This window comes from Homarus americanus, unplaced genomic scaffold, assembly GCF_018991925.1.
Source record: "Homarus americanus isolate GMGI-L3 unplaced genomic scaffold, GMGI_Hamer_2.0 scaffold57980, whole genome shotgun sequence".
Taxonomy (NCBI): Eukaryota; Metazoa; Arthropoda; class Malacostraca; order Decapoda; family Nephropidae; genus Homarus; species Homarus americanus.
In genome coordinates this window covers 14948647-14966858 of record NW_024716703.1, presented here as the reverse complement: position 1 = coordinate 14966858, position 18212 = coordinate 14948647, and the positions used below count along the sequence as shown (strand labels likewise).

The 18212-nt window shown below is 38.8% G+C and overlaps 1 protein-coding gene across 4 annotated transcripts in view; it reads left to right on the top strand.

Annotated features, from left to right (window-relative positions):
* Positions 1 to 16330, top strand: part of LOC121858308 (dolichyldiphosphatase 1-like) — a 62410-nt gene extending 46080 nt beyond the window's left edge. For 2 of the 4 annotated variants that reach the window (XM_042354641.1, XM_042354638.1), the window contains one exon: positions 9809 to 10665. In XM_042354641.1, coding sequence (XP_042210575.1) covers positions 9809 to 9938 — 130 coding nt within the window. In that variant the 3' untranslated portion in view covers positions 9939 to 10665. Of the gene's footprint in view, positions 1 to 3966; positions 4082 to 9808; positions 10666 to 16169 lie in introns of those variants that run through there. The other 2 variants (XM_042354639.1, XM_042354640.1) reach the window with 2 other exon arrangements.
* The last annotated feature ends 1882 nt before the right edge of the window (positions 16331 to 18212 follow it).

The following is an 18212-nucleotide window of genomic DNA, read 5'->3' as shown; positions in this document are numbered from 1 at the left end:
ATTTCTCATATACGCGGTGCCTCGCCAGAACCGAACTTTCACTTTCCGCGGTTCATCTACCCATATACGCGTGAAGTATAATTTTTTTTTTTTTAGCTCATAAAATTCATACAAATTACCCGGCCAGAATATAATTTACATTGCTGGAATTCTTACAATTTGATGATCATTTTGAATATAAACATCATAGATTTTGCATTAGACATACAAATTTTAGATCTAATGTTTACTCTGAGTAAATATGTTATCTTTTGTGCAAAATATATGACATTTATATTCAAAATGTTCCTGGTCTTACAAGGAATCCAGCAATGTCAATTATATTATCCTAACTTTAGTCTGAGGTATTATTTGTTACTAAAAGTTAAAATTAGTTTTTTCACCCAACATTTCTCTGGTAGGGAGGGAAGGTGGGGGGTGGGGGGAGGGTTGGGACCGACCGACCATCTGGCGCGGTTGGAAGAGGGGGGAGGCAAGTTGGGGTACTTTGATTGACAGATAGTGTCGTGAAGAATATTTTTTTTTTTATTAACTGAAGATATTTGTTTTAGCTCATAAAATTCATACAAATTACTGGACCAGAATATAATTTACATTGCTGGAATTCTTACAATATGATGATCATTTTGAATATAAACATCATGGATTTTGCATTAGACATACAAATTTTAGATCTAATGTAATAATTTGGTTTACACAAAGCAAGTATTTTATCTTTTGTGCAAAATATATGAAGTTTACATTCAAAATATTCCCTGACCTGCAAGGAATCCAGAAATGTCAATTATATTATCCTAACTTTAGTCTGAGGTATTATTTATTACTAAACGTTAAAATCTAGTGTTTCACCCAATCATTTCTCAGAGAGGTAGGGGCCAGTGAGCTGGGAAGAGGGGGGGGGGGATTTGAGTCTATTATTTGAATGGACATTAACCTGGCGACTGTATTTCTCTTAAATATTAATTGTGTGAGCATACCATCATAAAATTTAGATGTTATTTTTACTACAACATAGGTATTGTGTCGGAAAAAGTGGAGTTTGGGGGTCGGGCCAGTCTCTATTGGAATTAATCCCATATGTTCTGTTGTTCCATTTACGTGGATTTCACTTTCCGCGGTACCCTGTGGGTTCAATTGACCGCGTAAATCGGGGTACTACTGTACTTTGTATGTACTTTTCTGTGAACTGGAACCAATTACTCAATATCCCATTGAAATAATTAGTTCAGTTAACGAACGACTTTGTGGAACGAATTGTGTTTGTTAACCGAGGGACCACTGTACATGTAAAGGAAATTACTGTCTCTAGAACGAATGGCTCCTTGTCCCAGCCGCAAAAATGCTGGCAACTTTAAAACTACCCACAGATATTCTTGTGTACATCCAGGGTGTCATCCGCGAATAATAGAGGACCGTGAAATAAAAATCCTCCGGGCATACTGTAATACAATATCTAATAATAAAATGCAATATAAAATAACAGAAAATATATTATAAAATAAATTAATTCTTTACTGATATAAAATAAGATCATTCTTTACTCATCCTTCAGCAAGGTGCAAGACCTCAGGAAGTTGTTGCGAGAGGAAGTGGGTGAATGAGCCCGAGTAAACTGTAAGAGTGAGAGTGAATGATTGTGTGTGTGGAGTGAGTGTGGATGAGGGTGAGGTGTCGAGAAGGAGAGGGATTCAAATGTAGTGTAGCTGATAAAGTGGAGTGTGGGAGATGGAAGGTGCTTGGTGACTGTGGGAGGCATGTGGTGGGGTGACATTACACAACCATCACTTCACTTATCTAACACTAAAAAGAAATTACCTCAGGGAGTAGGGTAAGCACTGTAATTCAGGAGTTGAGGCAGCCTGCATGAAGTTATGGAAATTTAAATGGACACGGCTCACACTTACAGTGTGAGAGTTGTCAATTAGTTTATTTATTAGAACTTACTTGCTACTATGACGCTTCAAAATTTGACGCAATTCTGTTGAAAACTTAATTTTGGGCGAATTTTTTAAAGTTTGGTGACTCAATTTGTGTCACCGTGAAGTTGGTCTTATCATGAATATGATGCAAATCACGTCATCATGCGCAAAAGGGTTAATATATTTCATAAATTACTATTTTCAATACGAACCCACCAGATATTAATCCTCCTCCTCTTCTCTCTCTTTCTTTACAGAATAGTATCATTAATTCATTATTCTTTGTTAAATATTTTATATACTGCAATAAAGTTTGTCACACAAGCAGATCCTGAGTTAACAGGATCAAACAGGACTTGTTCATGTCTACCTTAGTGATTGTCACTTGTGGTGGACAAGTACAGGCTGTGCAAAGCGTTGCCTTTATCCTTATTTATATATTAAACACAAACTTACAATAGGAGGAAACAAATTCAAAAGAGAAGCCCTGTATATTTCAGCTGCTCACTGCTGCCCTTCTCAACAGACACTCCCTTTTCAAAATGTTCAATCAATTGTCTGTTGCTGTCAGCATCACTCCTGTTACTATTTTGGTTGGTCTGTATTCATGGTGGTAAATTAATAAGAATAAATCGTGAAACAACAGAGAAAAAGCCAGTCACTATAGTATGTACCTGACCTACAGGACTGTCAGAGACAGAGGTGTCACCGTGAAGTTGGTCTTATCATAAATATGACGCAAATCGTGTCATCACGCGTGGGAGGGTTAATTTCATGGAATTAAAGCTAAGCATTCATTTTGTTTTTATTCATTTATATTCCCCTAACCACACTTGCCTTATTCTTGATCATCATTCTCCCACATTTGAGATATAAACTTGATTTAGACTTGTGTATATGATAATAATTATGTATAATAAGGTCTCTACATAGTTTCAGTTTGCAGATCTACAAATCTTATGGGCAGGCAAAATATGAGATAATTATCATGTTTGTGTTACAGGTAAGGACTGAATTATAGTTATTTCTGTTACATTCGAAAATTCGAAACTGTAATGGAGACACTAACCTACAGTGCAACAAATATTAATTGAGCTGCTAAATCTTATTTTCATCCTTTATCAAAGGCTAACACCCAGAGTTTTAGTCAACCTCTTCCGTTGACGAGGGTCATCATGTTTCCATCTCTTGAAAAGAAAATATAGGTCACCTCTTGAGGAGGATGTTATTACTATTTTATCCTGGAACTTTTGTAGCACTTCCTCCTCCCCATTGTTTAGGCTGCTTCGAGATTACAAGGGCAGTTGGCTAGAAATGGAAATTATTGATCCTGAAATCCCTTTTCTGGCAGAACCAGATGGCTTCAATACTGTCTCACACATGCTTGGATTTGTGTTCAGACACTTGGAACTGAAGTGAAATGGTAAAGTGAATCTGGATTCAGTGGATTCATAGAATGTTGGGCAGCCACCATAGCACTAGGGGTTGCTGATTGGGTAGTCACTGTCTCTAATCAGACCTACAGATCTTTCCTCCCTTTCAAAGAGAGAAGGGGGTCAGTGGCTGCACCTGTCACCTTATCTGAAGACAAATATACCTCAAATAATTTGTCCTAAATTAAGAGTAGTGTATGGTTTTGGGCTACCTCAGAAAAAGGAATTTCAAGATTAGCCATACATTAAGTAGCACTGAAGTAAACTATTTATGTTCACTGTACTCAGCCATGCAGGCAGGTCTTCCTGTAGTGATGAGGATGTCTTGCCTAGCATTAAAAAAATTTTCTTGTTGAGGCTGGGGGGTCAAGTAAAAAGTCTGTGGAGAGCTGAATTATCTACATAATAATGAATTACATTCTCTGTCATTGAAATAAATCATTAATTTGTATTAAAAGAAGAGTTGATACTGAGAAAGAAATCTGAGAAACCCTTGAATTGATTGAATGATAGACCAAAAATAATCTGTCCAGAACTGTGCATTTTGTTTTTGAGTAGGACATTCATGTGTATTTTGACATCATTTGTTTTAATTTTAAGGGTCTAAATTTCAGGCACACCCAAATCCAGATAGGGAATCTCCCTCTCATCTTCCTGGACAGTAGAGTTAGAGGCAAAAGTCTGAGAAAAATAGATTTTCCTGAGAATATGAGATCACTATACCACCGGGTGAGTTGAGAGGAGGAATGGATGCTGAAGGTGCAACTGAATGCATTAAAAATCTGACAGAATAGTTTGCTGTTGTGTGGATTGTTCAACAATTTGGATGGTTATTATTCAGAAAGTTTAATATTCATAACATAATAACTTTAACATGATCTATAGCATATTTGTAATTGTTGAATGTGTACAGATGGATTGGATTTGTATACAGTGGTAGTTACAATAGGGGCACAGGAACACTTGAACCAAGATGAGGAGAGGAGATGTGCTTTGAATGTGTTATTTAGTATGGATTCCACCATCCTCTATGGTATCAGTGTGTGTTCAAGTGTTCAACAGTATAACAAGGGCAGCAGAAGAGAAAGATGACTATGAAAAAAAGAAATAGCAATCCCAGTCTATTTCACTTTATCTAATTGTAATGTCAGTTGTGCAATTTTAACTTATTATTTTTGTGTGCTTTTAAAGAGAGTTGATCACAGAGTTAAAATTAAGACAGTGGATGGAAGAGCTAAGAGGAGAGGAATAAGAATGGGGATAGTTGGTTAACCCTTCATGGACTTGGTGTGGTTTACTAACGCCAAAGACCAAGTGAGGTCCTTATGAACCCCAAACTTTTATGGTGGATGTCTGTTATATGTACTAAATTATAAATTAATGTTTCCCAGGACACCCCATGTAGATCCAATCCATCTGGTGTCCTTTTTGGTGAATTTATTTATTTAATGACACTTAAAATTATGAAACAAATTCACAACCTTTTTCTAACATTCAAATTAAATAAAACAACCTCTGTGTTCAAAACAGCTAAGAAAAAAGTTCTTGGGGTATAAAGTTTCTGGTTTACTGTATCATGCACAGTACAGTAATAATAATTATTAGACATACAGTATTACAAAATACAAAGATATGTGATTTCTATCAAGAGTAAGCAATTGAACAAGATAAAAATTAAAGCAAATTAGTGATACGGAAGACCAAGTGAGATCCATGCATTGCACACCCCAGTGAAGTTTGCTGCCATACCAATTCTAAACAGTATAACCTTTTCACTTTTTTTTTTACGGGGAATAACCAAACCCACCCAGACACAGGTCATCGACCCACAACGGGGCCTGGGGGGCAAAAAAAATAAGAGTAAAAAGAACTGAAAAGAAACGGGGTATGTTAATCTACACCACGAAGATAACGGAAAACCAGCGTTTTAAAGCGAGACAGCTTGTATGAATATGGAAACACAGTGGAAGGCAGATCATTCCACAATTGGCTGTGTGTGTGAGGAAAGAAGGATGTACTATAACGTTGGGCAACGGGGCAAGATGAGTGTTACAAGGTCACGTCCTTGCCGGTGGTACACTGGATGCCAAATCCACCGAACATTGCCCGTTAAAGTACCCGTAAAAGAGAGAGAGTGAAGCAACATTGCGGCAAAGAAAAAGGGAAGAAAGATTATCAACTAAAGGAGGAGAATTAATAAGACAAAATGCCTTTGATTCCACCCTATCTAACAGTTGGACAGAAGAACAACCACCCCAGATAATAAAGCAGTACTCCAAGTTAGGACGAATGAATCCTTTATATACTTGAAGCAACTGCTCAGAAGTGAAGTAGCTACGGCATCTGTACAGCATTCCCAGCTTTCAGGAGGCAGCTTTAGCAATGTTGAGGATGTTTGGCTTCCATGACATTTTAGAGGAAATGGTGAGGCCTAGCATATCTATTTTAGAATTTGGCAGAATGATTTCATCCTGAAATGTGATTGGTGGGAGTTTATCTAATTTGGAAAGTGTTATTGGTAAATACTGAGTTTTATTACTATTGAATTTAACCAAGTTTCTACCTCCCCATTCGGAGTTGCTGCACAGATCCGCAGTGATACATGTAATGATATCAGCTCTAGAAACAGATCTAGTTTGAGAGTTAGGAGGAAAGGAAAATGTGAAGAAGAGTGAAGAGTAGAATCATCAGCATAAGAATGGACAGAATTAGTCGTACTGTGAAGTAAATCATTGATAAAAAGAAGGAAGAGAGTAGGTGAAAGAACAGAACTCTGTGGAACACCACTATTGGTAGAGAAAGTGAGAGAGATCCCTCGACGACAACTGCCATGGATCGGTTCTCAAGGAAGCTAGAAATTAGAGAAAGTAGGGGAGAGAAACCATAAGAGGTAAGCTTAGAAAGCAAAGACTTGTTCCATACCCTGTCAAATGGTTTGGAAATGTCGAGGGCCACGATGAAAATTTCCCCATAAACCCTAAGAGAGGAGAACCAAAAATTGGTGCAGTAGGAGAGCAGATCACCAGTAGTTCCTGCCTGGTGAAAGCCATACTGGTGATCCGACAAAAGAGAATGGCCTTCAAGGTGACGGAGAAAATGAGAGTTCAAGATAGTTTCGAAAATCTTAGAGAAGGAAGAAGTTAGGGCAATGGGGCGATAGAGGAATTAGAATGGTCACCCTTCTTTGGGATGGGCCGAACCAAGGCGTGCTTCCAAGAAGAAGGAAAAGTTTGGGCTTTGAGGAAAAGGCGAAGGATTTTGACAACCCCACAGAGACAACAGGAGTCGTAGTGTTAATTCTGGACCCTTAGGATCAGGTGGCCCCCACCCATTCCATGAAGGGTTAAATAAAGATTGAGATGATGTCCATCAATACCCGTTTGAGGGGTTTTGTGAGTGTTGACCTATTGTTTAAGATTAAGGGAGGTGTCAAAGGTTACATCCTCCACACCAACCTGGTCAGTGTGAGAAGAATGCATCAAACATATTGTGTTGAAGTTGAAATCACCCAGCATTATGAATTTTGCCATGGGATTTGGTTGAATATTTTTGAATATTTTGTATGATATCAGTGAGAATGTGATGACTGGGTAGCAAAGACAATAGGAGAGGGGTAGATACAGTAGACTCGCAACTTACGTGGGGATTACCTTCCTGGGACCCAGCGTAAAGCCAAAAGACATGTAAAGTTGGAAACGCTCCTAAAAATACCCTAAATCGCCCTTAAATCATTATATATGCATACATATACACTAGAACTCATAAATCACGACTGTAATTTAATATCAACATCTGTAACAACTGCATAACAGCATTAATATAACAGACATTATCTGTATGTAGACAGACCTCTGTTGTTTTGAAATTATTCATCCCCTTCCTACGTCACAGGGGGGGGGGGTCTGTCAGTCTAGCTCAGATAACGATGCAGGGGAGGATGTGGGCAGCTCACGGTCATTGCGAGACTTTGAGGGCATTGACTGTTCTGCTGAGGTTTTATTAAAGAACATGGTGATAGGAAGCTGTCATTGTTGTTTCTTAAACTGCTGGAACATATTCTTATACTGTGCCATAAGACGTGTAAGACCTCGTCAGAAGTTGATGCTGCGCTTCATAGAGGGGTCATACTCGGACACTAAGTTTTTCAAGTGCTTGGCCACCTGAAACACTTCACTAAACCTGTGTATATCCCAACATGCTGGCTCTTCTCGTTCTTCATCAATGTCGCCACTGTCGTCTTCGTCTGCTCTCACTGTATTTCCTCCAACTCACCAACAGTCAGAGTTCCCTGTGCCCTTCAATTAATTCCTCGATTTCCTGCTCGACCATGTCTTCAAACCCATCACTGCCTACAGCCCTGGACACCGTCATGATGTGCTTTACTTCAGAGTCGATCGTCGGGAATCCTTTGAAGTCAAGCACACAGTCACTCCACAGTGCCTGCCAACACTAATTAACCGACTCTGGTTTCAGTGCATCCATGGCCTCCTTCACAAAAGTGATGCAATTGGCAATGTTGAAATCCTTCCAGCATGCCATAACACTGTTGTTAGTGCCGTCCTCCATGGCGTTGCGAATGCAGATGAAGGTGAGGCGAGTGTACGCTGCCTTAAAGCACCGAATCACACACTGGTCGAGAGGCTGGAGGGTGGAGGTGGTGTTGGGTGGAAGGAGCACTACCTCGACGTCATCTGTGCGAATTTATGGCATCCGGGTGGCCTGGTGCGTTGTCAACAACCAGCAACACCTTGAAAGGCAGTCCCAGCTTCTCTAGGTAGCTCTTTACCTCGGGGATAAAACACTTGTGGAACCACTCAAGGAAAAGCATTGCTGTCACCCAGGCTTTCTTGTTTGACTGCCAGTAGACAGAGAGGAAATTCTTATTATGTCCCTTTAGAGCACGAGGGTTGGCAGACCTATGAATCATTCCTAGCTTTATCATGTGCCCTGCTGCGTTGCCACATAGCAGGACGGTTACACGGTCCTTCGCAGCCTTGAACCCGGGGGCCTACTTCTCAGACTTGGAAATGTAGGTTCTGGTTGACATTTTCTTCAAAACAAACCTGTTTCGTCAGTGTTGAAGACCTGCTCTGGAAGATATCCATTTTCCTCAATCAATTTACTGAATTCTTCTGGGAACACCCGTGCAGCTGCCTCATCCGCCGATGCCAATTCGCTAGTGAGTAATATTTTTCAGGTTGAAACGCTTCCTAAAACTGTTGAGCCAACCTGCACTGGCTTTCCAGAGCTGGTGGATGCTTTACCCTCAGGAACCTCAGATTTAAACGGGTCATAAACACTCGGTGCCTTTTCCCTGAGCATGTTGCCATCGTTGGGGGACATGTTTCTGGTTCATATCCTCCACCCAGATGTTTAATGCCTTCTCCACCTTCACTAGAGTTACATCTCTAGTCACTTTAGCAGTAAATGAGGCACTTTTAGATACTGTTTCACGAATTTCCTTTTCCCGAATCTTAATGGACCTCACTCTTGATTCGTTGCATCCGTACCTCCCTGCGTTCCACAGCAGCGACTGTCATCCCACCTTTTATTAAGTCTAAACCGGCCACTTTTTCTTCAAAGGTCATCACAGAGCGTTGTTTCTTTGCTGGAGGATCAGAGGCAGAGGTTGGTTTTGCGTTGGGCATTATGAACGAGTATGAGAGGTTTAAGCGCGCTAAATTGACACACGAGAGGCAGGTGTTACTCTGACGATACACACATGGCAACTGAGACAGACAGAAGTGGCGGGGTGGTGTGTTCTGCGGGCTTGCGACCCATTTTGAAAGTTTTGAGCTTGAAATTGGAAATTGTATCCTAATTTTAATCCGCTTGTAGTTGAAACCGCATTAGAAAATATGCGTAAGTTGTGAGTCTACTGTACAGCTCAAGTATTTGGTATTACTGGTAGAAATTTTTTTTAAAAGAAGTCAAAATGGGGATATAAGTTAAAATATTATGTCAGAGAAATCTTACGTTTTACAAAACTACAGAGACTGCCACCACCACTGCTAAGATTCAAAAAAGGATTTGTAACCAGGAAAACTAAAGCAGGATGATGAGGAGGAGGGAAAATTTTGTGCTTATGTATGAAACTGTAAATCGGGTTTAGCTGATTATAATTCAAAATGAACATGGTTAAGATAGGTGTTTCAAACACGAAGTGTTTTTATATATATATATATATATATATATATATATATATATATATATATATATATATATATATATATATATATATATATATATATATATATATATATATATATATATATATATATATATATATATATATTATTGACTACTGCTTTCTTTGGCAGTGGGGCATCTAGTATGTTGACAATGCTAATTTAGCTTGCTAAAAATTTATTTGGAGAACACAACCAGTAGTCCTATAAATGTTTAACTTAAATCAATAGTTATTTGCTGAATTTACCAACACCTTTGAAATTTCAGGAGTGTGTGTGAACGGCTTATGATTCGTGATACGTCTCTGATCCCTAACATTTTGTGGTTTGAATACACGCACGCACGTACTGAGAACAGAGCAAGAAGCCGCAAACTTACTTCTATGAAGAGTCAGTAATTTATTCCTAGAAAACTTTGTGTGGACCAACAGGTTTGTTAACTTGGAATAATTGGTTTTATTATTTTTTTAAATAAAAAAATCAGGTTTGATGACTAAACTTTTGAAATTATTGAGAAACACAAAATAAAAATATGAACAACTACTGTCTTCACTTGTTTCCTACAGATGTAGGTTTGTTGATTTTAGTGTTGGGCATAAATAATTATTTGGTAATTTTATCAGTCCTACATATTTAAGCACAATTGAAAGTAGCTCTTATTTTAGTCATACTGTACTGGAATTGCTTTTGTTTAGTAAATTCCTTTTGCAGATTTATTTTAATGTAAACCATCAGCGCTGTTAGTTTTTTATTTATAGACAAAAATGGTACATTCCTGGTATCTATTTAGCATTTATTCCATGTTTGTTTTAAAAAATTCACCCGGATTTGGATATACAAGATCAGTTTATACACGAGTATATACGATAACTGTTTGAATAGTTTTATTGTTAAAAGTGTATCTGCCTGATATTTGTCTAATTACTACTATGTACAGCACTACATTTAAGTTACTCATAGTCGTTCAGTATGTGGTACAGTATATGTCTTGTGTTAGCAGTGTTTTGTTTGTGACTTAAGAATATTTATTGTAGGTTTATCACCTTCAAGGCAACAAGTCCTAGTCTCACTGTTAGTAGTTACAGCAAACTTTGACAATTAAAATGAATGTTATATAATTGTAAACTGAATTTTAATTTGCCCTCATCAATTATTGTTTGTAAGATAACTAATGTATAAATACTGTACAAATAATTATTTTTTTGTGTTCAGTATCTGTTCTGTATAATGAGAAAAGGGAGTGAATTTATTTTAAGAAAACATATTATAATATAGTACAACAATATGGTTATTAAACTCCATACATTGAAAACATGTAGTGGAGAAGAAATAGTGATCTAATGATTATACAGTGGCCCCTCGGTTAACGAACTCAATCCGTTCCAGAAGGTCGTTCGTTAACCGAAACCATTGTTTCAATGGGTTTTTGGGTAATTGGTTCCAGCTCACCGAAAATTTCCTAAATTCAACAAAAATGGTAGAAAAGTTCACTTACTTTGAGGTGTGTATGTAGAAGGCTCCTGGATGATGATGATGATGATGGGATTTAGAATGGGGGTGGAGGAGAAGGAAGAAGAGAAGGCATTGGGGTGGAAGAGAAGTCACCCCATGGTGCCATTTCACCCATAAAATTTTAGCTCTCTGGTTTAATTCAAGATTATTTTCTTTAAATCAACGCTGCACTGCATTATATATTGTCAATATATAAAATATATTTCAAAATGACCAATAATTTGCTTGGAAACACAGAAAAAAAGCGTTTAGTTGAAGAGAGTCTCAAGCAAGATGTTACCTCCAGTGAAAACAGAGAGAGACTGACGCCTGTTTGCTGTGTTAAGAGGCTGGATGCCGCGCATTAAACTAGTCACTTTACCTTCAATTTTGTTCAATAATTGTTAAAATGACTAAAAAATAGAATATTAAACTTTTAAAATTATTGAATAGTATAAACTTCTTGATATTTACAAAAATAGTAAGGAATTTAAGCCCTAGAACCGATTAATGTATTGGCGGACTGATACTAAAGCTGGTTGCCCGGTCAGTGCAAGCGAAAACATGTTGAGGTCGGTTCGTAAGAAGTTCGTTAAGCGAATTTTTTTTCGTTAACCGAATTGAAGATCCTTATGGAAGGCAGTTCGTTAATCGAAATTACGTTAACCGAGGTGTTCGTTAAACGAGGGGTCACTGTATATTGAACTAGAAGAAACCAGGCAACTGCCCAACATTATTAAGGGAGTACAGACAATTTAAGAGTACTGTATGGGGAAATGAAAGAGGTACAGGCATACCCCAATAACTGCCACATATAGGGGCCATGAAAAGTTGTTGGTGTGTGAATGAACAGTTATCGAAGCAATTAATCCCATAAGAATATAAAAAATTCATGGTGTTAGGGACCGGCCACCTCCCAAAAACTTCAATCTACCCTTGATATATCTCTCTTGTGCACACTGTCAAGCAAGAAAATAAAGCAGACATATAAAGCAAATACAAAAATCACTAAATAAGGAATGTAAAGCATATTTTGAGACTGTTATTTTCATGTGTTGAGGATGGTAGAGACGGTTTAGGGTGGCAAGTTCAAGTCTCTATCAATCACTACTCATCCATCACCACTCTTATTACTCCTTTTCTCATCACATTAAGCTAGCACAAGAGGAACTATCACTGGGACATTTAGGCATAATTGCATAACACACAAAATTGGAAATAATGAAAAAACCACAAAGACTGGTAAGTGTAAACTAGTGCAGATAGGCAGGAATGAGTCGGAGACAGCACGCAGAGCCCTCTCATGGCAAGAATATGTGCAATGCCACTGCCTGCCAAATTCAAAACAGCTCTGCCACTCCTCTCCCAATCGTGTTTCTCCAGGGTATCAAATGAAACTTATGGGGTAGTTCCCTACTATGTAATCAGTGGTTAATGAGGTGTTGGTTTTCAGGGAATACCTGTAGTAGACCATATGCTGTGGAATTTATTGCTATTTTTTACATTTAAATGCCCATACAGTGGTTGTTCATTTTGTGCAATTTCAGTTTATGTAAATATTTTTTGGAATGCAACCCTCACACTCTTGAGATACTCGGTGCATTTTTCCCAAGATATTCCCCGAAATTATTTTCTTTTGGATATTATAATGGAGATGATGAGATAATAAAATATAAGCTATTAAATAAAATATGTCATATTTTCACCAGCTACTAAACAACATTATGCTACAGATTGCTCGGCAGCAACACTTGGGAATGTTGGCATATGCTGAACCAGAGCACTTTTCTGCCAGGCCATATGAATTTAATACTTGTCGGGTTTTATAAATTGTGAAAATTGCTTGTGTAAATAGTAGACTCACAACTTACAAGTATTTTTCTTAAGCGGTTTCAACTACAGTAAATGCGGATTACCCCGGGGGTTAAGTTACAATTTCCAATTTCAAACTCAAAAATTTCAGAATGGGTCATAAGCCCGCCAAAGCTCCACTCTCACCATCCCACCTCCCCGTCTTCAGTTGCCGCGTGGGTATTGTCGGAGTAACACCTGCCTCTCGTGTGTGTCAATTTAGTGCGCTTAAACCTCTCATACTCGTTCACAATGCCCAACGCAAGCCAACCTCTGCTTCTGGTCCTCCAGCAAAGAAACAACGCTCTGTGATGACCTTTGAAGAAAACATGGCCGTTTTAGACTTAATAAAAGGTGGGATGTCGGTCGCTGCTGTGGCATGCACGGAGGTACGGATGCAACGAATCAAGCATGAGGTCCATTACGATTCGGGAGAAGGAAATTCGTGAAACCGTGTCTAAAAGTGCCTCATTTACTGCTAAAGTGACTAGAGATGTAACTCTAGTGAAGGTGGAGAAGGCATTAAACATCTGGGTGGAGGATATGAACCAGAAACATGTCCCCCAACGATGGCAACATGCTCAGGGAAAAGGCACCGAGTGTTTATGACCCGTTTAAATCTGAGGTTCCTGAGGGTAAAGCATCCACCAGCTCTGGAAAGCCAGTGCAGGTTGGCTCAACAGTTTTAGGAAGCGTTTCAACCTGAAAAATATAACTCACTAGCGAATTGGCATCGGCGGATGAGGCAGCTGCACGGGTGTTCCCAGAAGAATTCAGTAAATTGATTGAGGAAAATGGATATCTTCCAGAGCAGGTCTTCAACGCTGACGAAACAGGTTTGTTTTGGAAGAAAATGTCAACCAGAACCTACATTTCCAAGTCTGAGAAGTAGGCCCCCGGGTTCAAGGCTGCGAAGGACCGCGTAACCGTCCTGCTGTGTGGCAACGCAGCAGGGCATATGATAAAGCCAGGAATGATTCATAGGTCTGCCAACCCTCGTGCTCTAAAGGGACATAATAAGAATTCCCTCTCTGTCTACTGGCAGTCAAACAAGAAAACCTGGGTGACAGCAATGCTTTTCCTTGAGTGGTTCCACAAATTTTTTATCCCCGAGGTAAAGAGCTACCTAGAGAAGCTGGGACTGCCTTTTAAGGTGTTGCTGGTTGTTGACAACGCACCAGGCCACCCGGATGCCATAAATTCGCACAGATGACGTCGAGGTAGTGCTCCTTCCACCCAACACCACCTCCACCCTCCAGCCTCTCGACCAGTGTGTGATTCGGTGCTTTAAGGCAGCGTACACTCGCCTCACCTTCGTCTGCATTCGCAACGCCATGGAGGACGGCACTAACAACAGTGTTATGGCATGCTGGAAGGATTTCAACATTGCCAATTGCATCACTTTTGTGAAGGAGGCCATGGATGCACTGAAACCAGAGTCGGTTAATTGGTGTTGGCAGGCACTGTGGAGTGACTGTGTGCGTGACTTTAAAGGATTCCCGACGATCGACTCTGAAGTAAAGCACATCATGACGGTGGCCAGGGCTGTAGGCAGTGATGGGTTTGAAGACATGGTCAAGCAGGAAATCGAGGAATTAATTGAAGGGCACAGGGAACTCTGACTGTTGGTGAGTTGGAGAAAATACAGTGAGAGCAGACGAAGACGACAGTGGCGACATTGATGAAGAACGAGAAGAGCCAGCATGTTGGGATATACACAAGTTTAGTGAAGTGTTTCAGGTGGCCGAGCACTTGAAAAACTTAGTGTCTGAGTATGACCCCTCTATGAAGCGCAGCATCAACTTCTCACGAGGCCTTACAAGTCTTATGGCACAGTATAAGAATAAGTTCCAGCAGTTTATGAAACAACAATGACAGCTTCCCATCACCATGTTCTTTAATAAAACCTCAGATCAGTCAATGCCCTCAACGTCTCGCAGTGACCTTGAGCTGCCCACATCCTCCCCTGCATCGTTATCTGACCTTGATGATGCTCCCCACGGTAACGTTGGAAGGGGATGAATTATTTCAAAACAACAACACAGATCTGTCTACATAAAGTTTTTCAACTAATATTTTTGACTCAATATGCGTAATTTCTTAATTTATTTTTTCTCATTTACATGCACACACTGTCCTAAGGGCAAAGCTGTCCTGTACATGTACTCAAAATAATCTACTAAATAATTACTAAAATTTTTATGTCTAGTGCAAACTACAGTAGTACCCCGCTTAACGCGGTCAATAAAACCCACAGGGTACCGTGTTAAGTGAAAACCGCGCGAAGTGAACAACAGAACATATGGGATTAATTCCAATAGAAACTGGCCCGACCCCCAAACTCCACTTTTTGACGACACATAACTATGTTGTAGTAAAAATTTTATCTTAACTTTATGATGGTATGAACAAACAAGTAATATAGAAGAGGTTAGGTTAGGAAAAATAAAGGTTAGGTTAGGAAAATTAAAAGTTAGGTGTAACACTTAAGTTAGTAGAAGACACACACTGCGCAACCTTACAGCGCGGCTTGCCCAGGCGGAGGGAGGCGGGAGGGAGGGAGGAGGAGGGAGAGGCGAGAGCAGGCAGGCAGGCGGGTGGGGCAAATCTAAAAATAGCGTCTCGAGCCGGACACTCACCGCGTATACGTGGAAAAAACCCGCGTTAAGTGAAAGTTCGGCTCTGGCGAGGCACCGCGTATACGGTAAAACGCGCTAAGCGAAACCGCGTTAAGCGGGGTATTACTGTACTGTATAGTATGTTTATATTCAAATTAATCACTATCTCAAGAATCCTAGCAATGTAAATTATATTCTCCCAGGTCAGTTAGTGACATTTTATTAGAGTAAAACTTAGTCACTCTAAAGCAGGGGTTCTCAAACTTTTTTTCAACCAAGGACCCCTTATACCATGACGCATGCAAATATTGTCAGTAATCAAAGAATAAATCATAGTTCAAAGCATTTGTTCATTTTAACCCAAATCTAAAATATCCTGCGAATTGAAATCGCCAAATCTCTCACAAATGTTAAACTCACTATTTCTCAAAAACTTTTCGCGGACCCCAGTTTGAGAATCACTGTTCTAAAGGACAGATAAATAAATACGCACAAGACCTTCGGCGCTAACTGTCACATTGCAGTGGATTCCTCCCCTACAAGCATCGAACCTTTTCAAATTCCCCAGCCTACGCCTCCAGCACCGCTCACGGAGCGGGGGTCAACTATCTACCCCCGCCTTATAAGGCCTGACACCGCTGTGACCACTCTCTCTTTCTTTCTACCCAGTGCCACCAGCAAGCAACACCTCCTCCTCCGCACCAGCCTGGCGGCTCCCGCACCCTCGCCACCTTGGAGTCCCTCAAGCCACATGCTCCTCTGGGCACCCTCACCAACCAGCTCTCTCTACTCAACGCTTATTACCATGCTACCTATCCAGCAGCAAGCTGCATTGTACATCCAATACAATATGTATACAGTGAGCACATTGTGAGTTTCCTTTCTCCATCCCATCCTGAATTTACGCATTTTTTGGCTTTACGCGAGGTCCCAGGAACGTAACCTCGCGTAAGTTGCGAATCTACTGTACAGGTATATAGAAAAATTTATAAATAAAGGAGTAAAGTAGATCTATAAATTCTAAAATTCTAGTAAAACCCACATGCAGTGTTGAAGTTTACTTTTTCTCATTCAACATGAGTTGTGATAATATATTTTCCAATTTCACTTCAGGCTTAGTTCCCTATTCAAGCCATCTAGTAATTATGCACTAAGGTTGTAAAGACAATATAAAAGATAGCATGAAAATTTATTTCTGTAATACTGTAATTAAACATTCAGCACTAACTTTAAAGAATATATACCTTGTACTATATAAAGTTAAATTACTACATACCCATATTCACAACATTCTAGAACCTTGATAAACTGGACTTAATTGGGGCAGACCCCAGTCCATAAAATGCGTAAGTCCGAAAAAAGAGAATATATATGGGGAGACACTGCTTATCTGAACTGTTTAAAGAAAATCAGTTCTGTTATTACTGCACTTCAACAACTAAGGTCTTTAAGTGTATAACAAGGTTATCAAAAGAATATTACATTACCAATAATAAAAAAAATATGAAATAAACTCTCTGGGCTGAAAATCAGAACTTAGTCTAAGTCTGGTTGTCACAACTGTTGTCACCGAGATGATTATTATTTACTGTAAAGTGTTATATGTAAGTAACCACTGAATTTTTCTTATGAATTAAGAGAAAACTGTATACTGTACAGTACTATAAAGATAAAAATAAGAACAAATAAGTGTAGGAGTTTATTGTACTGTATGTGGAAGACGAGTGTTTATCTGGGAACAGCTGGCAGAAGGAAGGGGGGAGCATGGGTGGGTGGCTCCCTTCCCATTTCTCCCCCAAGATTCCTTTAACACTTCTTTATGCAATTTCACCACAATTCTCATATAATTTTGGTTCATTTGGTACCAGGTTGATAAAATATCCTAAGAGAATCAGCTTTCCTGAAGAAAAAAATCCCACACTGAACACCATGAGTCATTTATTTACAAAGGGCAAACAGCTGATCAGCTTAGCAAATTAGTATAGTACAGTTGTGTATTTATCATCATTTAAGTATACTACTGTATTGTAGTGTACAATATTGTGTATCTGCATATACCCTGGTTTATTCATTAATCATTTTTCTATGTGCACAAGTAGCCAACTGGGTCATCATATAACACTCAAAAGGTAGTAAATAACATTGTTAGGAAGGAGTCTTCATATCAAATACTATACAGTGTGTTATAGTGCTCCCTGTTGTGAGCTGGTCTGCTGAAAGCTGTCACACGAACACATCTTGAGTAAGCAACCTTTTGATACAGCTTATCTTTTTATTTTCGTCATATTATGAATTACATACAGTATTGTTTTTCTCTATTACTGAAGATGTTATATTAATCTTGATGAACCATAACCCATAAGAGGCCAATCATATGAGAATAGAATACTGAATAAATAAATAAACCTGACGAACGTGGCAACACCTGATCATCACCAGCCTGCTTACATACTCAAGTGTCTTAGTTCTCAGTAGGCCTATAGCAATCTGATGAGACCACTGTACAGTATTTAGTAAATGTTGTTCACTTCATAAAAAAAAATTATCAATGTTTTATATATATATATATATATATATATATATATATATATATATATATATATATATATATATATATATATATATATATATATATATATATATATATATATATATATATATATATATATATATATATATATATATATATATATATATATATATATATATATA